Source organism: Melanotaenia boesemani, chromosome 14 (genome assembly GCF_017639745.1).
Source record: "Melanotaenia boesemani isolate fMelBoe1 chromosome 14, fMelBoe1.pri, whole genome shotgun sequence".
NCBI classification, from domain to species: domain Eukaryota; kingdom Metazoa; phylum Chordata; class Actinopteri; order Atheriniformes; family Melanotaeniidae; genus Melanotaenia; species Melanotaenia boesemani.
The window spans coordinates 12,399,821-12,422,594 of record NC_055695.1 but is presented as its reverse complement, the minus strand read 5'-3'; the positions used below and the strand labels follow the sequence as shown (position 1 = coordinate 12,422,594).

At 37.7% G+C, this 22,774-nt stretch overlaps 1 protein-coding gene across 1 annotated transcript; it reads left to right on the top strand.

Annotated features, from left to right (window-relative positions):
• Positions 1-11: 11 nt before the first annotated feature.
• Positions 12-15,398, top strand: dnai3 (dynein axonemal intermediate chain 3). Its single transcript, XM_042006510.1, has 23 exons — positions 12-89; positions 1,087-1,173; positions 1,288-1,326; positions 3,419-3,603; positions 4,087-4,191; positions 4,570-4,698; positions 4,884-5,083; positions 5,358-5,474; positions 5,847-6,043; positions 6,342-6,460; positions 6,870-6,959; positions 7,145-7,234; positions 8,390-8,509; positions 8,655-8,728; positions 8,990-9,134; positions 9,652-9,736; positions 11,360-11,478; positions 11,734-11,794; positions 12,095-12,225; positions 12,526-12,733; positions 13,591-13,682; positions 13,907-14,023; positions 14,958-15,398. The coding sequence occupies exons 2-23, from the start codon at positions 1,113-1,115 to the stop codon at positions 15,093-15,095; spliced, it is 2,622 nt and encodes an 873-aa protein (XP_041862444.1). The 5' UTR covers positions 12-89; positions 1,087-1,112; the 3' UTR covers positions 15,096-15,398.
• Positions 15,399-22,774: the final 7,376 nt, after the last annotated feature.

Genomic DNA, 22,774 nt, shown 5'->3' with positions numbered 1-22,774 from the left:
AGCGACTTCTTATTTTCCCGCCTCTTTTGTAACCAATGGTAACCAAACAGTACCAGGCTAAGAGAGTTCAAACTGAAGCGTAACTAACGGTAAAATGATTTTTTAAATGCATGTATTTGTCTATAAGCTGTTCTGTTTTTATTCAACTACATTAAACTTGTTTAATGTAGTTTAATAGAAAGCAACTGGACTACTTTAGCTGTTCAGCTGTTTCATACTCAAACATTGAGAATGACTAGTCAACATGAAAACATTTAAGCTGGTTATTACGAATAATTCAGCGTTAATCTTTGCAGATTTTTTTTCTTTCTTTCTTTTTTTTTAAATAACAAAACTTTACATTAATTCTTTTTCATTGTGTAAGCATCGTTATGGATTTTTTTTTTTGTTTGTTTGTTTTGTTTTGTTTTGTTTTTTACTAAAATATTGACAAACCCACTTCCACACACGATAAGTTCATTTATTTATTTAAATAACGGCAAGAAAGATACACTGGAATCCCAATAGACCACAGAAGGGGAAAGCAGAAGGTCTGACATTATAACATTTTGTTTTTACTATTATTTAAAGGGTTGGAGTTTAGAAACCATTCAACTGAATTAATATGTTTGGCAAGTTTTTATGCACATTTAAAAATGATAATTCTCTAACAAAATACATACACTTGTGAAAGCACATGAAAGTAAACTGTGCATTTGTGTTTGGTTTCATAGGAATGGGTATTATATTCCAGTTTTTTTTTTTTTTTTTTTTTTTTTTTTTTCAGTGTGTTTTTCTACTGTCGCAAAGACAGTTATACTTTGAATTATTGCAGAACAAGCACAAATTGGTGCATTAAAACTCAGAAAAAAAGCACAAAACTAATACAGAAAGTTAAGCACTACTAAAATAACAGGACCTTTCTCTTATCCACCACAAGATGTCAACATATGCATTGGTCATAACCTCAAAGCAAAATGTTGTATACTGCCACTGTGTTTGACTCTAAGCTACACTGATAGTTGGTTAAATCTGTTTGTAAATCTTGAGACAGAAAGTGCAGTTTGATGCTTTGAGAAATGTATACTGTATCTGTGTTGATTTTAGAAAATTTGCTGAACCAGTTAACAAGTATGGCACCTAAAAGTAAAAAAAGGCCAAGAAGCAGTGCAAGCAGTAAAGTGAAAGGTAAAGGTGAGTATCCAGGTATCATCATTTAACAATTTAGGTCTTTGTGTGTTTGTGTTTTAATGATCTATAATTATGCATATAAATGAAACAGTAAGTTGACTGTTACTTTCCATTTAGGTCAGAAGACTCGGTCTCCCTCGCCGCAGGAAAGAATTGGTAAGAGAAACTTACCTTGCCTGGGAAAAGTGTCAGGCCTTTAACCTAAAATGGTAAATGGATTGTACTTATATAGCACTTTAGTCACATGTTGACCACTCAAAGTACTTTACACTACATGTCACATTCACACACACACACTCGTACAGCACTTCTATTGTTACATATTAAATGCTTTCACTATTACACACATTCATACCCCGATAGACACATCAAGAGGCAACATGCGGTTCAGTGTCTTGCTCAATGACACTTCAGCATGTAGTCAAGGGAACCGACCCACCGACTCTTCAGGTTGGCAGACAATTGCTCCTCCTCCTGACCTATAACTTCCCAAAAAGAAACTGTCTTGCACTGAAATGGGGATGCAACTGAATAAAGCAATTCAATTCAGTTCAGCTTTATTTGTATAGCGCCAGTTAACAACAAAATCATCTCAGGGTACTTTATAGACAAAATCAATTCGAGCCAATTCCAAACAAAAAACAAAATGCATTTATCTGATGTTTTGAGTGTACTATTGCATACTCTCTGGACATGCTCTACTCAGCTGTGGGTTGCCATTTTCAAAGTTGATTTATATTCAACATACTAGCCTTGATTGCAAGCTTTTGGCCACATACTCAGACCATCATCTGTTACTGTTTTTTTCTAAATATCAGGTCATTGCGCCTTGTTGGAGCTATGAGTAACTGTTCCAAGATTTCCCAGTTACAGTATGCTCTGTTTTATTTATTAATTTATGGATTTCATCCACTCCAGCGCATACATCACATAGGCACGATCTAATCTGAAACAGATTTTTTTTTCAGATTTGCAGACATTCTTCCGGGACTTACCCCAGCCTCAACTCAACTATAGCCCTCCACTTAACCATGTCTTAACCCTAAAACCGAATAGTTAATCTTGTAGATATCAGCACTTTGTTCTTGAACAGAAAAAAACTTTCTAAAACAAATGGAATTTAATTACATTCTTAAGGGACATGGAACATTGCACATTATATTCTCTTTGTCTCCCAAGCAAATATTTCCCATGAATACAAATACCATAGTTGACACATAACTTTGTGAAATGACGGGTGTGTGTTTCCACTACAATGATTTGGCATGAGGCCGAGAAGAAAGGTTGACACACCCTGCTGGGAAGTGGTTACTTAAGCTGTACTTGAGCATTCCCAGCATCCTCTCAGCAACCTTGTGGAAAGACTTTGAAGAGAGAGACCACAAGCAGGATGAAAACTATCATTATACAGAGTCCTGTTTACTGTAGGCTGCCCTGGGCTTAGCCTGGCCTAAGATATAGTGGAGTATGTAGATTGTTTAGTGTAAAAAAAAGAAGAAGAGGAAAAAAAACTTTATAGTGGTGATTCAGAAGTGAGATATTATAACAGGTATGTATTAAGGAACAATATTGCATAAAAAGGGCAACAGAAGTTGCACCTAGGCTATTTATAAGGGCAGCATTTCATCCCTTGAAACTGTGTGATGGCCCAGCCAATAGGGAGGGGTAAGTTAATGATAAGAGACATTGTGTGTATTTGATCATAAAAACACTGGAGAGAATCAGCTCCATCTTTTTGTTCTGGCTCATCATAGTTTTGTCTTCATTTTTTGTGTTTCTGGTTCTTCTACCATTACTTTCAGCATATTTGATATGTAATGTGTGACAGACTGCGATCCAAACTTGCATTGTGTTGTGTTTTGGCTGTTGACTTTTCCTCGGTCTACATAGTATATCACAGGATTGTGTGCAGGCCTATGTCATGCCCATGCTTCTTTTTATTGTGTAACTTTCTACCATGGTTTATTGATAGAGGAAATTTACTATGAAGTAAATTTTGTGTGACATTTGACTTATTGATTATGTGGGGCGGCCAGAGAGATGGCCAGATTTAAGTGCTATCACAAATTAATCTTTAATAAAAGTCTGCTTCAGCACCCAGTGTCCTCACTGTATGCTCCAAAGATATAAGGTTTAAGGATGGAGGGGTTCAGCTCATTCTAACATCTCACTCTCTGTGTTTCTTTCTTTCTTTTCTTTTCTTTTTTTTTTTTTTTTTTTCAAAATTGATTTGGTCTCTCTTGTCAAGGTCACCCTGAAGATATCTTCCCCCTGGTCCTGACATCAGCCACCCAGGAGCTCTTTGATTGCCGCACTGATGAGGATGTCACAAGGGAGAGCCCTTACAAGCTTCTGAAGAAAGACAACATCATACAGGACATTAAGAAAAGAGCTGCAGTGTCCGATTTCAGCCCTGTGAAACAGCCTGTCCTGGTAAGGGGGGAATCATTGTCTTACAGACTACCCAGACAATATTCTTACAACACTTTTATGAGACCCCAAGATAGGGGCCATGGGAACAGACTGAACAACTAGTTTAACCTAATTCGCTGTCTGTTCTACCTGTGTCAAATACATAACCACCAGCCTTACTTTGTGAATTAATCCCTCTTCTATTACTTCAATGGCTCCCTTTCATTACTTTAATAACATGAGAGTTTCCTTAGGGACTCATGTAGACTCATCAGCTTTAAGCCTTAAGTAGTGCTAGCTACGTTTTTACAGAAAGTGGCCTTCACTTTGGTAATATTTGTGTGAGATGTTTTCAGCCATCCAAATGCCAGCTGCTAACCTGACAAACATAATGCTGTAGAAATTCCTTTATGGTATCCAAAATCACCTGATATATTTTAAACTTATTATAATTTTGTCACAGAGATGGTTGAGTATTATGAATTCCAAATTCCTCTTTGACAGGACTATCCAGAGGAAGAAATCTTGCTTGTTTTTGACAGTGACTTCACTTTTGGTCAGTGTTTCTACTTGGTTCTGACACCAGAAAGGAAGAACAAAATACTCGAAGTAAGCAGACAGTATTCACACATATTCACAAAATTTACACTTTTACACTCACTCACTGACTCACTCACTCTTTGAAGTTTATTAAGTTAATCCTTATTCATTAATTCTGTAGCTAAAATATTTTACACATGGAAGCGGTGCTGTGCTATGTCCTGTTAATAGTATTGGATTGTTATCTTGCTTTCCCAGTCATCATACTTTTATAAAAATACAACTCTTCAGAACTCCTGATCCTACTTCTCCTGCTCCTACTTGGAGCAGGAGACATTGTGATAAGTGTAAATGTGAAGATTTGTGAAGATTTTCAGTTTTTAACTTACTATTATACTTCAAGTTATTTATAGTTTGCACTCTGGTAATTCTCTCTGTGTTCTGCAGCCCCCGGAGCCTGAAACACTAGAAGTGTCTGAGAATGAAGTCAATAAAACCCCGGAATCAAAGCCATGGATATCTCTTGGCAGCGAGAAGGAAATAGATGAAGAATCTATCAAAGAAACCAGAGAAAAGGCATATATATATATATATATATATATATATAATTTTATTTAATTTTTTTATTTATTTATTTTTTTCTTGAAACAAAATGAAAATGAAACAACAATATATGTGCAGTGTATCAAATCACACTGTCTTCTGTGTCCTATGTGTGTTCCTAATGTACTTCTTTATCTGTTCTGTGTCCTTGACCTCAGCTGAGATTTAAATTCTCAAGAGTGCGAAGGAAGTTTGGGACGCCAGTATGTTTTTCTGACCGCAATGCTTCAGATGCTAAGGATGGCTACGTGGAATGTGCTTCCTACCCAAACAGCAAATTCAGCATCAAGCAGATGCAAAGGGACTGCAGAAGTCAAGCTGTTCCCAGTATGCACAGCAGCAGTACTCAGACAAATTGGTATGCCAACAAATCATAAAATAGATTTGTTCAGTCAGTAATAGTCAGTCGGAGGTTCTGGAAGCCTTGTACAATAATTTTTCTGGAGAAGTGGTAAGGGATCTAAAGGCCAGAGACAGACTTTTTTCACTTAAAGAAAATGTAAATATTACATTTCTTTCTGAAGTTTTCTCTGTCATGTCACCATAGTAACAAACTAGTCTTTTTTTTAAAGAATTGCTTTGACAGTAATTACTTTACCTTTAATGTGTGTGCATCTGTGTCCAATTTACAGGAATCATCTACGAAATGCCTTCACTCATTACAGTCCAAGAGAGTTGAGCAAGGAGGAAATAGAAAGCATCATTAACTCAGAGAGTCTAAAGAATTTTTGCATCTCAGTCACCTCCAGGTAAATTAGTATAGTTATTCTCTTCCCTTTGCTTCCCAAAGGAGTATGTAATGTGGAGGCTAATTGAGAGCCAAAATCAGACTCATTCAGCATTGTATGAGCCTTTAAAAACTCAAACCAATTAGTTATTAACACATTAAGAATAATATAATAGTCACAAAGATGATCAGGAAGTCTAATAAGGACACTTGTTGTTGACACTTGATTTTACAGCTTTGTTTGTTCAGGTATGAGACAAATTAACATTATGTACATTAGCAGAACACTCACTGCAGCTGTAGCTATGGAAATATACCACACAGGAAATAGATAGAAATAGTAGATGTACATATTACATCTAGACCTTTTACAGAAATGTTTATTGTTTTGTAGGATCATGCATGCCCTTCAACAGGAAGAGATTATGAATGTGTTCATTGATGACTGGAAGGCTCTGGAGACCGGAGATGAAGCTGGTGACTGGTCTGGAAAGGTGGCTAAGGGTCTGATGCTTTATCAGGCTTTTACAGACCAAAAGTACACTAAGGACAGGACAATCAGCAGTATTAACTGGCATCCAACCATCCATGGTAAAGTGTACCATCTTAGCAGGGAAACGATTTGTATGTTAGATTACAACAGTTGAAATGTCATTTTTAAAAAAATATATTTTTGAAAATTCTGCTCTGTGAAGTTGATGTAATCACTCAAAGCAGTTTTTCTCTAAAAACCATAATATTAACAGTAAAGATGAGTGTTGCAAAGATATGATTATACTATGTTTCATATGCAAGGTAGACATCGGCTTTAGCCCCCAAAGTAGATAATCTTCTTTTGAAGCTGCATTGTAGTTGACAGCATCATATGATGTGCTTTTTGATGTGGCAGGTGTGATAGCTGTTGCTTTGATGGAGAAAAGGGAGGAGCCTTTGGACATGTCTGCTGTGTTTATCTCCAGACCTTCTTTCATTGTCTTCTTTAGCTTTTCTGACCCCTCTAATCCCCAGGTATGGAAGAACAGATGAGAGCACTTCACTGCATGAAAGTAGAAATATATCCCGTCTTGCTTAATATCTGTTTGGCATATGCTTTTATAAGAAATACCTTAAAAAGTTTGCTCTTTGCTTTAATTCTAGACAATTATATGCTATAGGAAATTTTCACTTATTTTAAATTTAAGAAATTTTAATAATGAACTCTTTAATGTCGACCTTCCTTTATAAGAGCTTTTGGGCCTCAGGCTTGATGAAACAGAATCACCTGTATGCATATAGTTTTGTTGATTATATAGTAAGCACACCTTGCATTTAATTACTAGAATAAATAAATGAGAGCTAATGCATGGACATTTCTGCTTTGAAATCTAATATGTATAGCTTGTGTATGTGGGGTTTATATATGTATATCTCTTTGCAGTTGCTCCTGGAGTGCCCAGATGACATTTTAGCATTTGATTTCTGCCCCTCCAATCCAAATATTATTGTTGGCGGCTGCACAAACGGCCAGGTGCTAATTTTTAACTCTACTGTCTCAGCTATGCTTTATACACAACCACTTTAACAATCAATTGTTCCTTCTTATATAACCCATTTTCTATTTCATTAGCAAGTGTTATTTTCTTCCTTGACACATCAGTTTGAATGTTTTTACTGTTGATCTGCAGTCACTATTTTTTGCTGTCAATGTCTCAGGTTGTACTATGGGATATTATAGCTCACATCACACACTTGCAGGACAACCAACCTAGCAGTAAAATGGCCTCAGTCAACAGTGACACATTTGTAAGTACCTGTATCCTCTCTTTAATGTGTACAATGTTGTTATAACACTATTCAAGTACTTGGTATTCTCTGTTTGTGTTTTATATGGCATCAGTACCAGTAGTTCTTTTGTGAGTGATGATGTAAAAAAAATCTATACTCTTCAGCAGTGTTGTGTAACACATTGAGATGATGATATGTTTCCTCCTGAGTCCTCTCCTCCTACCTACTCTTTTATTAGATGGGAATGCAGTTGCCTAATGGTGCTTTTGTAACTAGTCTCAACAAATTTCACTAATTTTCAAAATGCTTGGAAGAAATCTCATACTAGTTTAATTCAGTAACTGGCCTCGCTCCCATGTAAAATCTGCCACAAGACTTCACCTGCTGCATTTAAACAGTATGCTTCCCGAATTCTAGCCCACATTTTCTTTGTGTGTTTTTACTGCTTCTACAGTGCAACAGCTGTCTCCATCCCACTTCCCACTACTCTTTTGCTTCCCCTCCCCTCCCACCCTCTGTGCCCTCCTCCATTCTCTTTGTCCTTGTTTGCTCTTAATTCCCTAGAGTAAACAGCAATAGCTCACATATGCCAGCTGTTACACAAGTCGTCATCTACTGCGGTAGTTTGTCCCCATATAGAAGTAAGCATGCAGCCAAATCAGATCTCTGCCTTCCCTGCTGTTTGCAGTGCAAACAATGACAGTTGTATCTCCTAAAAGGCTTTATTTGGATGTTTGCTGGTGCGAAAGACACCTCCATTTGTTTCTGGCTTATCAGATGAAGAATTAAAATCAGTATTAAGGCAGCATGTGGACAGTGCTAAAGACATGTTTTAAACAAGTCATCTGACTGGTTAAATAGTTGTTCATGGTATTTTTTTTTGTTAGGATCTCTAGTTGAATATAGTGGATGTGATCTTTATTGTGACCTTTGTTTTACAACATGCCAATATGTCATGTCAACAGTGGCCTCATACAGAGTAAATAAAAACATCTAACTGCATTTATTATGTTTTCTCAAAGTATTAGGATTAAATGCACATTCATATTTTGAAATCCAGGTGGACCATTTACAGATGGCTTCTATGCTGTGTACAATGTTCCTAATTGGAATAATTTATCAACACTGACTGTACAATACATTCTATGCCTTTTGTGTCTCCTCTCTGTCCAGGATCCTGATGAGAAAAAAGGGAATAAGATTCCTGTTGTCCACTTCAGTGCAGTGTCTGTCATAGAGAGCTGTCACAAAGCCCCTATCACTGATGTCCAGTGGCTGCCACCAACATTTCAGGTATGTTTCTTAAAGGAAAGGGGTTGAAGGGGCTCCACAATTGTACACAGTCATCATCATCAGCGTATCATGATCAGGTCTTTATAATACTGAGACTAATTTAGACATGTTTATGTGTTGATTTTATAACTTTTTCTCTAATAAGGTGACCAGCACGGGCTTACCAGTGGAGAACACAATGAAGATGTCTGCTCAGATTGTCACCTGTTCACCTGACTGGTAGGCTTTACTCAAAGATGTTTTTATGGATTCAGTGAGAAGAGTTTTTTGCAGGTCTATTTTATCCATTGACATTTTTGTCTGCAGAAGCTGTTACTCTGTTACAGTTTGTAGTTACTGTATTTTTCCAGTATTTAGGAAAACCTCAAGTTTCCAATATATTCTTTATTGACGGTGTCCATGTTTAAATATGAACTTTTGAGTTCCAGGTTTTGTTACCTTTTAAGATCTGACCATTTGTGTCTTCGCCTCCCTTAAAAGCACTATCATGTTCTGGGACGTGAGGTTACCTAAACTGCCCCTGTCGGGCAGAAAGCAAAATGTGGATCAGACGACCCCGAGCACAACCTGTAGCGTACATGAAACTTTCAAATACTTGGAGCGAACATGGAAACCACTGTTCAAGGTACTGCAGTGATTGTTGGTTGGTTCATGATATGAGATGCTCACTGCAAATGCTTTTGGTGTTCTATTTCTTCCTGAATTGTTCAGCTATTGAAATCAAGCCTTATCCTCAATGTACAACAAATAAAATACATGTATGTACTATAAGTCACAGACAAGCTAATGCTTTCACTAACTATATGTATCATGACCTACACAAATTAGGAACATTAGGGATAGGATTTCCTTGTTTTTGCAATTATGTTATGAAATTAAATATCAAAAAAGACTTTAGAGAGCGCTTTTTATATACAATGAAATGGTGGTGAACATTAATATTTTTATTGTAAATTATTTAGCACAGTATATGTAGGTTTTTTGTGTATTTACACAGAGTTCTGTTTTGTGTTTAGTTTTTTGTTTTTGTTTTTTTTTGTGTGTGTGTCTTTTTATCCTAACTGATAGGTATACTCTGTGGTTTTATTTAATGCTTGCCAGTTCTTCAGATCTAATAAAATTTCTTTTCTTTTATGTGTCAGGCTGTCGTGCCAAAGATTGATACAAGTGGTGAATATGTCCCTTTAAAGTTCAGCCTTGAACTTTACACCAGTAATGACAATACAGGTAGGACCACAAAAGGCAGGCATAACACTTCAGGTTCATGTTCATGTTTTTTTGTTTTGTTTTTTTGTTTTGTTTTGTTTTTTCTCAGTCTGTTGACTTTTTTTCTGTGTTTTCCAGCTATCATAAGTCAGCACGACTGAGCTTCAAAAGTTTGCCCAATAAGTTTTTGAAGTACTTCAGGGAATTATAAGTAATTTACACCAGTTTAAAGTTCACATGTTCTTCCCGTTGTTTTTTTTGTTTTTTTTTTACATTAATCAGTACTCCATGTTTTCTTTTTACTCTTTGAAGATTCTATTTCTTGTCTATATTGAGGAGTTAGATTCTTTAATTCTTTGGATGGTGAGCACAGTGACCAGTGAGGCAATGTTCATTTGCCTCTCAGGTACTGTGCTCCTCTCTGTGTCTGTCTGCCTCCTCTCTGCTTTGGTTTCATACCACTCTATCAAGTGATACTTCCAAATCAAGGCCTTCATATTTGCAGAGCACTGGTCTTGCTGACTGTCAGCTCTTTATAATATTCAGCTCAGACTCCTTGATGAGTGCAGGATGATCATGTGTGTCCTGGGTGGTCAAGAAGAGGCTAGTCTTTGTCTGGCTGAAGGTCTGCTTCCATAAACAAAGCTTTGAAGACTTTGTGTTAAAACATTAATACACTTGCTAGCAGACTCAATAAATGGGCAGGTTTTTCAGCAATCCCCAGGCAGCACTGTCTGTGTGATTAATATTTTTGTGCTGCTTAAACTCTTTGACTGATTTTTATTGAAGTGCTACTACTGTCTGCCTCTGATCTCTATATTTGGCATGATTTTCTCTCTGGCTTCAGCATTTCCAATATTGGTGTTATTTAAATTTCAAGTGTAGTCACTGTAGGAAAGCTCTGTTTCACCTTCACACAGTCCCACATGATTTTCCACCCCTAGTTATTATGAGCAGGCATCATGGAGATTAAGCAACAGTTTAACAGTGTGTGCTGTGGTAAAAGAGAATCAATGTTTGCAGCCATACAGTATCCTCTTCCTCATATCTTAACACACATCTTAACTAGAGGAAGTGGATTCATAAGACATGTGATTGGGTAATCTGATCTGACCTTCAAAAGCAATCTAACAGAGTAAGGCTTGATTGGGAGTAGCCTGCTTGGTTAGGGGGTTGCTAAGCAATAGACCCTGACAGACATTTGCACTTTTGTAATGCAGAGGGAAGATACCATCTCATGCTACCTTTGCCCCCCATGTTTTTATCTCCTTCCCCTTTTTGTCCTTAACTCTCACTCCCAGGTCTTTCTCATATGTTTTTCTCTTTCTCCTCATATCCAGTATTGCTGACCTTTGACCTGTTCCCATCTTCCTCTGTTTTTCATTCTGACATCTCATTAATAGTCAGATAACAAAGTGGAATGCCCCAAAGCCATTGTTTCCGCTATTTCCTTACTCCAAGCAGATGTTTTATAAGGCGCTAGTTTTACCTCTAATTTTTGCTTTCATGTTATGGTTATGTTATTGTCCTTTGGCTGTATGGTTGAGGACCATGCTGCCTCTTATGAGCTGTTTAAAAAGGCCAGTCACTATTACAATTAAGAAAAATTATGAGTTCACTGTTTAAAATTGTCTACCTGTCCAGAAAAAGCTGCAGAAAATGGGCATGTGGGGATTCCAGACTACAGCCAGCTAAAAGTACCCTCAACCAGTACAGTTAAGGTTCTGGAAGATGTCAATACCAAGTTCTATGTTGGAACAGAGGTGATTATTTCTCTCTTATTTAAACCACACCAAACATTTATTTTAATTTCATACATCACTCTACTGCCTCAACACCTGCTATTATAAATAACTTTGCTGCCAAACTGCCCCTTTCTCACTGTTAGCCTTACATAACTGTGCAGATATTATTTTCACCTGTCATGTTTCAAAATCATGCCCTTAAGTATACAATTAAACTGTTGTATGTGTTTTTTGTTTTGTTTGTTTGTTTGTTTGTTTTTGTTTTTTTCCCAGGATGGGGAAATCGTTTACACTGACTGGAAAGTAGAGAAAGACATGTCTGGACAGCTGTTTAGTAAGTGGTCTCATTTGCCAGAATCAGTGTGTTCAAAAGAGCATTAACAGTGTATTCTTGACTGTTAGCCAACAGTTTGGTATCAAAATAAGACACTGGCAACACGCTGGTTGAATCATAAAATAATAATGCCCAATCTATCAAATTATTTTAATAGCCACTTTCACAGTAAATTACATCTTTGGTTTGACAGTTATGCTAAATATAATTATCATCATGAAATTTAACTGAGATGATCTTGGAAGCAAATTCCTGTGAAATTAAAAGTGCATTTTTCTTCTTGTTTTGCTTCTCTCCCAGGTGCTAAACCTCTTTACTGTTTCAACGCTCATCATTATTTGGTGAACACAATGCAACGATCACCCTTCTTTAAAGACATTATTTTGACAATTGGAAGCTGGAACTTCGCCATTTGGCAGGAGGGAGTGATGGTAACGATACAGACCACATCCTAGGTCACATCTTAATCTTGACATGACTCTTGTGGAGAATACACTTGTTAAATAAAGACAGCTTAGCAAGCACATAATATTTACCTCTACATCTGATTTTGATATGTAACACACAAACCCAAACTAGTTTAAAACTGAGCTGATTTATTCCAGTATTTAAAGTTTGAAAACTGGAACTTGACCTTCATATAATTCAGAATCATTATCACCAGACAAATGCGTTTGATTGAATGTAAAGTAGACTCACCTTTTCAATCAATTGTAAACTGCAACATCTAGGATGGTCCTCTGGTTCTGTCACAATTTTCTGGAGAGGAGTGCACAGCGGGATGCTGGTCCCTGTCACGACCGGCAGTTTTCTTCATTGGGAAAGGAGACGGCAGTATTGAGGTTTGGAACCTGTTGGAAAACACCAACCAACCTGCACATGTCTATCATCATTTCACCAATGCCAAGATTACCTGCATCAAACCCTGGATTGTCTCCTGTAAGTTCCCGACATCTTCTGTTCACACCACATGTTGCTCCATTAGAAGGTTTTGATTGATTTCTAATCACATTTTAATAATTTACAAAGACTGCAGGAAAAAGGTGTCTGTATTCTATGGTAATATAATCTATAAAAGTGTTTTTAGTGGCTTTTGTTGGTCGGCACCATCAGACTGCTTTTTCTCACTTTCACTGTTTCTAACTACAGCCGCTGGTACATTTATTACATCAATGTTGGATTTAGCGTTAAAATTTAAAATTTATTCATCACTCACAGAGACCAAGGTTCAATTTCAACACAGGAACTCATCAAATTAGAAGAACCAAGACAGTGCAGAACTTTGCCAAGCCTTTATTTATTTATTTATTCATTCATTTATTCATTCATTCATTCATTCTTGCCAATTATTGTTGTCATAATTTTTAGTTAGAAGCTCTAAAAGCAAAATTATCCCCATATCATACCCCCATATCCACAAAATTCCTGGGTCCAGGTAGTGATCCAGAACTAATTAAAAAATAAATGAATAACTTGTTCCTTATTCCATTTCTGAGATTTCCAGAAAATTTCATAAAAATTTTGTTACATTCAGTGGCAAATCAAAGAGATATTAAACCATACTGGCTGCTATATGTAGGTGACAGAGCAAACATCCAGTCGAAAGTTCAGTAGTGTGATGTATAGACACTCTACATTCTGAGGTGTTCTTACACAAGTTTCTAATTTGAAAACTGTACTTTTCTACAGTTTTTTTCTACAGGAGGGGCTTAACCCTGTTAGCTTTCACAGCATTCTCCTTTGTTGTATAATCATGTGCTCTGAAGCTCATCTACTTGGTTGTTGTGTACCTCCAGCCAAGCAGCATTTCCTGGCAGTGGCGGACAACCTTGGAACTCTCCATGTTTTCAAAATACCACAAACCCTCTACATTCCCTCCAGGCATGAGGTAAGACACCTCAATCCCCTCCTAAGTTGTTTATTTTAAAAGCCTGAGTTTTCATTCATATTTTCAAGAAGAAAATGTGAACAGTAAGCCGTTGCTCAACATGAAGAAACTTTGCTAACTTCAGTACTGCAGCAGACCAAACATTTACTCCAGTTTTCACCAAAAAACAGTTTAGCATCACTATTACACCTGCTAACCAGTCTTTCTCTGGTGTTTATATGTAGACCTTACGCATGAAGAAATACTTTGAACTGGAGAAGGACTGTTTGAAGGATTATTTGAAGAGGAAGGAACTGTGGGTGAAACTGAAAAAGGAGCAAGAGGAACTCAAGAAGAAAAAGGTTTTCATTTTAGAACAGAAGGTGCTTGTTCAATAAAAATGTCAATTTAGAAGCTGCCAAGTGTGTCAACCTGTCTAAAAGACAGAAAGGTTAATGTCAGGAAATTAAGTGTTCCAGTTCATTTTTATACTAGAAAAGCTAAAGTAGACTGTTCCTTCTGCATCTGTGTCTTTCTGTAAGTGTCTCCTATTCTTTCTTACCTCATGTTTAATTCATTCAGACCGTAATTTGATCCTGGCCACTGGAGACTGGAGTTATTGATAGGCTCTGCCTGGATGTGTCTCAGCTAGAAGAGTAATGACTAAATCGCTTAGTGGGCAAATGCTTCCACCTTTGACTAGATGGCTGAATATCTTTAGTATAAATAATGATAAAAACTTTGTTTTGCTGAATGTTGGTTTCTCTACTTGTGTATATTTTTACCTACTTCCAAATTAGCATGGATTCCCACATATGTTGCCATAATTACCTCCAGCTTATGTTTCCTGTTGAATTTAGTATACTATTTAAAATTCTACTTTCAATATTAATCTGTGAAAAGACTTATTTTTAATTTGATTTATATAGCACTGTTCTCATTTGCCCAAGGTGTTGAAAGAAAGAATTCAATAGTATAATAGTTTGTTATTCTTTAATAGTTTTATTAAAGAACAGCGGAATCTCTCCCAATTGGTTTAGGTATGTAGTGTTCAGATTTTTACCGTATCACTATTGTTATGTTTGAACTTTTATCTCAACCATTTGCAAAAATGATTTTTTTTGTATTTTTGTCCCAAAGAAATTAAAAATGCAAAGAAATGTTTTTCTTTTGCTTTTTTCGTAGTGTGAATCTTAAAGGATTATAAAACATGGGGTCTTGGATAAAGACTGTTTCAAAGTAGTCCAACATTTTCTATTTATTGTTTGAGACTCTATTTCTTCTGTGATTCTGTAGGAAGCTGACAAACCAGTCACGTCTCTGCAGAGCACTGAAGATGAACTGAAGCAGTACAGAGATGACGCGGGGATGGCAGAAAGCATCCTGAAGGGCTTGGGCCTGTGGCCAGCAGCTTTAAACGCACAGGATACCTAATATCACACACATTTACACACACAAATACAAGTTGTCTTTTGTGCAAAGATAATTTAAAATTGATACCTTCAGTGTTTTTAAACAGCATCAACAGTGAAAATCTCTGTGCCAAGGTTGTTTTCTTTACAGCTGTTTTTTAAAGTATTTGTCACCACTTATGAGATGTTAAGACATTATTAAATTTTCCTTATTTTATTTAGTTGAAAATCTTGAGGATATTTTATCACCGCAATAGATTGTTCTTCCCATTAACAGTCAGATAGTCTGGGTATTAAAGATTCAGGGTCAGCAATAAATCATTTTCATCCTTTCTGAGATTTAGTTACTGATTAGTGTCATCTATTTGCCCACATCTTCTCTAAGGATACAGTGTGTAACACATCAATAATCTGACCCTGACAGGATGTCATTTTGCGGATGTTATCAATAAGTGCCTTCACCAAGTGAAATAAATCTGGATTTTTCATCTTGTGTGATACGTAAATGTCTAAAAAATGTATTCATTTTCTATATTTCTTAGTCCAATTCAGGGTCGCGGAAAGCTGGAGCCTATCCCAGTTAGTAGCAGGTAAGAGGCTGGGTATACCCTGGACAGGTTGCCAGTTCATTGCATGGCCAATACAGAAAGACAAATAACCACTAATATTCACTCCTAGGGAGAATTTTGTGTGTCCAATAACCTAATGTGCATGCCTTTGGACAGTGGGACGAAGCCAGAGTATCCGGACAGAACCCACGTATACACTGGAAGAACATGCAAACTCCGCACAGTAAGGCCAGGGTTTGAACCTCCCCGCAGCAGACTTCTTGCTGTGAGGCCGCACTGCTAACCACCACGCCATCATCCAGACACACCAAAAGAAGCTGACTTTGGCTTAAAAGAAGATTAAAAACTTAAAAATTACAGACAGGGTAACCTTATGCAAAACCGTTAGTTACCAGCTGTTATTTCCAAATTATCCAAAGAATTCAAAATATTTCTCAGTTTGTGTATTTTATAAGGCAACAGTTTACACTGCAGGTTTTTTTAAGCACCTGGGGGGAGAACAATGTATTAAACAACTGCAGTACAATCACTTATAAGGTCCTAAAAGGACAGAATGCACATGTCTCAAATGTTATCTAATGGCTAAAATGCAGAACATGTACAGCCTCACTCTTCACTTCCAATTACATAAGAGAATTCACTGTAGTTCAAAAACGTAAAAAGTAAAGTGCAAGGCAAGCGTTTGGTTAGGGAGAAACACTGTTGCTGCAACACTGAGGGCTATGAAGAAGAACACCTGCACTGTCTGTAGACAATGCTAACAGTAATGAGGACTGGGAAACTCCGGAAGTGACACTGGAAACACTGTAAGTGCAGTATACTGTCAACATATTTTCCCGGTTGCGTTAGCATCAAATTGCAAATATTGCACTTATATATCTCCCAGTCAGTGTAGTGCTGCAGGGACACCCTTAATGTTCAAATACAATGCAGTGAGCTCCTGACTAAGCTTCAGTATGAGAAGAGTTGAGAGGAAAAGGAGGTTGTAACTTCAGATTTCACTATAAGGTTAAGGATTAATTAGAGAAAATATTCTTTCACATTTTTCACGACTGAGAATGCCTGCAGTAAGTAGCTTTCCATCTTCCTAGTTTCATTAGTTTTCCTCCTTACTGGGACAGAAAAGTAGCGCCGCAAACTTATAGTCAAACTGACAACCAGTATCCTGCCAGAAAAGAAGCTGCAAAGGAGGGGGTACGGGTCAAACACTGCATAATGTAGGGGCAGCTGTCTATTGCCAAGTTTTCATACTGTGTCCAAGTTGCCTCAAAAGAAAAGGGTGAGCTTGAGGGTTGAGAGAATCAATAAACGCCACAAAACACATATGTTGGAAGAGAGGGGGAAGGAGAGGGTGAGAGGAAAGATGGAAAACAGGATTCTCCGCAGCTGAAGTGAGCTGGGGTCGACTTCACTGAGGCCATGACTCATTCATGTGGACGGCCCTATCACAGAACGGAGGGAGTGGAGGAGGGTGAAGAATAGGCTGATGTGAGGGTGCACAGAGACAGGCATCCATATGGCCCCTAAGACACCAACAAGGTCCCAGTGACAAAAGGGGCCTTCACTCCCCAGTCATCTTCTCTTCAAACATTTCTGGCAGATCTGCTTTGCAGTACCTCTCCCTTCTGCAAAGCCTGTCATGTTCTTCTAAACCAGCTCAGGAATGTGCTGCCTGCAAATCAACACTTGCACAAGGGGTGTCTTCACACTTGCTGGTTAGTTATACTTCTAATGGTTGATACAAAGAATGTTATGCAGTTGAGTGAATTTATTTGTAACAAACCATAAACATTTGAGGCATTTGAGGTTCCACCTAAATATGCAGAATTCTTAGCTGCTCTGCTGCTCAGCACTCCTTTAATGTTTGGGACAATGGACAACAGCACAGCCATAAACCCAGAGACTCCCACTGGCATGAGGGGTATTCATGATGTCAGATATTCCACAGTTGACTTCTTCATCTAACGCCAAGAGATTTCCCAAACATAAAATGATCTGTAACCGAGGGGGCTGTCTAAACAGAATGGATGGCCTGCGGTTCAGTTTTTATCGTCAGTTCTTCAAAGTTTTCATGCTAAATCCAGGGAAACAATGCAAGCAGGTGCTGTGTAGGAGGGGCTGTAAATCTGGCTTGGCGAATTAAGCCATTGCCTTGGCATTGTTCTGGCTGGCCTCTTAGCAGCTCCTGCTGGGGAGGGTGTTAGGTGGGGTGAGTCTTTTTTTGTGGCTCCACAGATCTCCAAAGATGGTGGCACCCTGCACATTTTCATGCATGGTCATCCAAGTCAGACCCCAGCTGCAGAGGGAGGGATCATGCAGTGCAAGGAGATTGTTGCATGACAAAAGCTAAAACATTGTAAGTGAGAATCAGGGTCTCGTAGAAGGACTGTTGTTTCTTTTTCTTTCAAAACGTTTGCTTTTAGTAGAAAGAAAATACATTCCTTGTGTCTGTGAGGATGTTGATAAGCTCCTTTAACCTCAAAGCAGCCGCCCAGTTATTTTATTTATTCTCAGTTAAATTATCAAGCTTTGTTTTCATTGATGTAAACCAAAAGGGCTGTTTCTCTTTAGTGCTGCAGTGAGGTTGGTAGTGAGTTTCATTTGGTGAACTTTGACCTCATAAGAGATCAGGTGACCAGGACACTGCTGTGGAATGTTCCCTCGACTCTTTTTCATTTTCCAATTTCAAAGCTCTCAACAGTTTGGATTCTTGTCATTTTATCAGCCCCTCCCAAGGTCTACAGCAGCCTGTAGCATCAATGTTTGCGTGTGTGTGTGTGTGTGTTTTCATGGAGTCTGGAATCCATAAGCTCAGTATACTTGCAAGATTCAACAACTTTTTGTGGATCAAAATGCTTGACCCCACTTGTTTAAAATGCTCTTTGAGGGTCAAAAGTTGGATTTAGGGTTAAAGTTGGAATTAAGTTAGGGTGAAGGCAAGGGGAAGGCTTTCAGTTGTGATTGTGAGGGTAAAGGACTGTATCTACATTATGTCAACAGTGGGTTTCTGCACACAAGGGTGTGTGAATGTATATCAGTGTATACAATCTGAATTTGGAATCATAAGTCTTAGGTCATTAAACACAAAACCTAAAGGAGTTGATTAACTCAATATGTAGAACTATTATTCATAGCTTTGCAAATTATTTAAGTTTATTTTGCCTGTTGTTGAGCATCTCGGACAACAGCATTCAGCATAAACTATGATTCAGTAAAACGTTTACTATTACCTTTTGATAAACATGCCAATGTCTTCAGTGACACTGTTTGTCTCCATTTCTAACATATTTATATTTTAGCATAGTTTTGTGCTTGTGCCATAACCAGTTTATTAAAGTTAAATTTAACATACATTTGATTTTCTTTGCTTACACTTGCCACACTTACCATTACCAGCCAGCAAAAACAATGTTTTCATCTGAGCTATTGTCACGTGTTAGAAAATGCTAAAAATGCTTCAACTGGAGAATTTCAGATTCAGGTGCTGTCATTTTAATCTACCACTTAACATTGTCTTGGATAATTCCAGACTAGGATGCAAACCTAAGAAGATGGGGGTCTGTCATCTCAGCTATTAGTCTGGCACTGCTAAGATGTCCAAAATATTAGAGGTCTGGAAACTTTTCATTGTGACATAGAATTATCAGTGAGACCTGAAATCATGTCTGTGTCTTGCCCATTTTAGAGTCGCCATATAGTTGGGATGAGAGTTGCTAAATTTCTCTGTTTTCAGACAAATTTACATACTCAAAATGTCACAAACATTAACCTACTGGCCAGAAGAAAATGGTGAAAAATGATACTCTACAGAGCACAGCCAAAGATGTCAACACTGAGTGAACATGATTTAGTTTGGTATTTAGTACAGTGAAATAAGCTTTTGGGCAATGGTGGAATGGAACGAAGTACAAGTACTTTGTACTTAAGTATGTTTTTTGTGTATCTGTAGTTAAGTAAATTTAGTTGTGGGTACTTTTGATGTTCACTACATTTCTACAATGCCTTGCATTATAATTTACAGTCATATTGCAGGCTTTATTGTTTGTCTTATTTCAAATTATGCTGCAGAAAATGTCATTGAATTGAATAAACTAATATATCTTATAATGACTATTGCCATAAGCGAGGGGTTTTGTGCTTCTGATTCCCTCCCTTCATATCATTCCTGAAGTAGTTCATTCACTCATCATAACAGGGATTCATACTCATTCATGTTCATTATCCATAAAACATGTTTGAATCCTTTAAATTGAGAAAAAAAAATGTTTTCTCATAATGTCCAGGTGCTCCTTTGAAAAATAAAATCATATTAGCTGGTGGTCAGCATCAATGAGCTACCACCTCAAGCAGCCTGGAAACGAAGTTAAACTGCTGACATCTGCAGAGTGCTCTGTTGACAGCAGGAAGGAGATAGCATGCACTAAAATGCCAGCTGTATCACTCCACTTCCTCTGGATAACTCAAAGTTATCTGTACACTTCATATCGGCATAAAGTTAAAGGCTACTTGGAGGATGAACTACCACTAAAGGTGCACCACCTGCAACTTTATCAAACCAGTGAGGCCCAAATCTCATTGAGCTTGAGCACAGCTGCTGTCAAGGCCTCTTTTCAGTCTCACCTTTCACATTTTTCTCTCCTATCAAGCAGAGCAAACCTTCATCTTGTCCAGGAGCTGAAAGGGGAGTGTTGTGTTCTGAAGGGGTGGGAGTGGGATGATGAGCAGCTTACCTTTAGGAGGGATTACTCTTATTAAAATGAAATAGTCCAGTCCTGAGTGACAGAGCAATGGAGGTGAAGGAGGGAAGAGGCCTGTAGAGCAGAGAAGAGGGCCTACGTTGTGTGAGGCCCAGCCCCAGAGGATCTGAAGCACCGCTCCTCTGTGTTCTCCTTCCCTCTATTCTTCACTTTCACTTCTCCCTCTCTCTTCATCTTCTCCCCCTTTCCTTTGGTCTGTTCTTCCATCATCACCACAGTCCAGAACAGGCGGATCTGTCAGCCCCGCATCAAGAGATCTGCCCCCTGGCTCTCAGATGAGCTGCCAAGTACAGAGGCTGTACTGCAAGGGAACAAAAGACCCTCAAAAACACAGCAGAATGTCTGGGACCTTGATAAAATGTGTTTAATAGCCCTCCTATTGAAGGCCACTGCATGTATGGAATGTGTACCCAGGGTCACTACATAAAGGTTTCCAGCTATTACCAAGACTTTACTCACCCAAGGAGTGAATAGTTTGCACTGAATGGAATGAGCCATCCAATGAAAGATGGTAAAAGTTTAAACATGAAAAATGTAACTTTGCAACTGGAAACTAATGACATGGAGACTGTGATCACCCTTGTGACAAAGTTCCATGATTACATCAGAGATCCAGCATACAAAGCATGTTTTTTGTCATGTACGGAGGATTTTGGGTTATCTCTGTCAGCAGTGGGTGGATTCATGACTACAATATGTAAGGACAAACTTACCTACATTTCTTGTTTTTTTTGTTTTTTTTTTACTTAAACAGCAACAGTGGAAATAGATAGGAAATAAATCAGATTTGTCATTTGGGTCAGGTCCAACCATAAATCAAATGTGGGGATTCGGCTTGGAAATATTAGTCTCAATGTAAAAGGCTTCCTGACCTCATAGAAACTTAATGGCACACTCAAATCCTCTGGTGGTAGTTCCGATATTCTGGCTGTAATGGGCTGAAAGCTAATGTTAGTTGATGTTAGCACTCTCATGACCTACATTTATAGAAGAAATAAAAGAATTAATTTTCATATAGGCTTTCTTAAGCATATATATTTTGCTAAGGATGGTGCTTACATTATAGAAATTTTACAGGCAATCTGTTTAGTTGGTAACACATGACATTTTCAGAGCTGTAGTTTCCAACTGTTAAATTATTTTGGTGGTAACTATAAACATAAACTGAGTACAAATATCACACAACACGGGATAAAATGACTCAACACTTCGACCATATTTCACTGTTTATGTTGTCTGTTACTGATGGGAAAAAGACAACAATAATCTTAACATCACGAAACTTATTTATATTTGTTTTTCAATTCACCTCTTTGTTGTGGGCAGCAGATACTTGAAATATGTCAGGGAATTGCCCTTGCTGGCTTGTGGGAATCTCCCAGAATGGATCTCAGCTTTGGGGACATTCCCAGTTTGCAGCTGCATTTAGCTATCCTGTAAAATCTTCTGTTGGAAGGCGGTACTTGGAAGATATGCAGAATATGAAATAAGCAGCATGCAGATCATTAAAAACTAAAATTGACCATGAGTAGATTTAAAAGCAACTTTCAGAACTGCAATTTGATAGTGAAATGTTTTCAAAAATATGCAGTGAATTCAAATAATGCTGTGAAAGCTGCCTTGATGGCTCTGGATGAGGTGACACATTTCTGGTAGACAGCATGACAAGCCGAAGTAGCCAGAGGCCTTTCAGCACTAAGTGGTTTTCAGCTCGTGTTGGATGTCGCTGCAGTAAGTTCATATCATGTTTTTCATGATTGCAGTGAGCAATGAGGTAGCTTTAGACTACAAAATATACACATATCTGCTTGCACTTCCAGTCCTGTTTATATTCACTCATCTAGTTACAGTTACGATTGAAGTTTCTGTGATAATGCAGCCAAATATTTTACTGACAGTTTGAAAACATATATCATCTAAGAATAACGTTCTTTTCAGCCTGAAAGTTATTTTTGGGCCTTTTGCAAAGACTAAATTTAAAAAAAGATCCACTTCAGCTGTAATATTTATTTAAAAAGTATTTAAAACTTCATCTTCAAACATCTGGACAAGTGTTTTATATTTAGATTTGTGAGCTGGCTCTAGATAAGTGCCTATTTTAGAAGTACTTTCTTCACATCTGAATTACAAAGCTGATCTATCACCTACAATAAAAGCAAGAATGAAATCCCATATGGGGAGAAAGGCAGACAAAATAAGACAAAGTCTGTTTGAACTGTGAAGATCTCTACCTAATATCAGGCAGTCTGACAGAGTGAACTGAACTGAACTTTTGTTCATTTCTAATTCAGGAGAGAAGAGATATGGGCCTCATTCGATAAACATCCTTGACAGCCACCTGCATGTGAAACCAGACCTTTTCTCCTCTTCTTCTT

Bases quoted from the DNA above. Each gene is read 5' to 3' on its own strand.
- dnai3 (XM_042006510.1), top strand. From the start codon at position 1,113: ATGGCACCTAAAAGTAAAAAAAGGCCAAGAAGCAGTGCAAGCAGTAAA. The intron at 11,479-11,733 runs GTGATTATTTCT...TTTTTTTCCCAG, and splicing joins AGTTCTATGTTGGAACAGAG to GATGGGGAAATCGTTTACAC. The intron at 12,226-12,525 runs GTAACGATACAG...TGCAACATCTAG, and splicing joins TTTGGCAGGAGGGAGTGATG to GATGGTCCTCTGGTTCTGTC.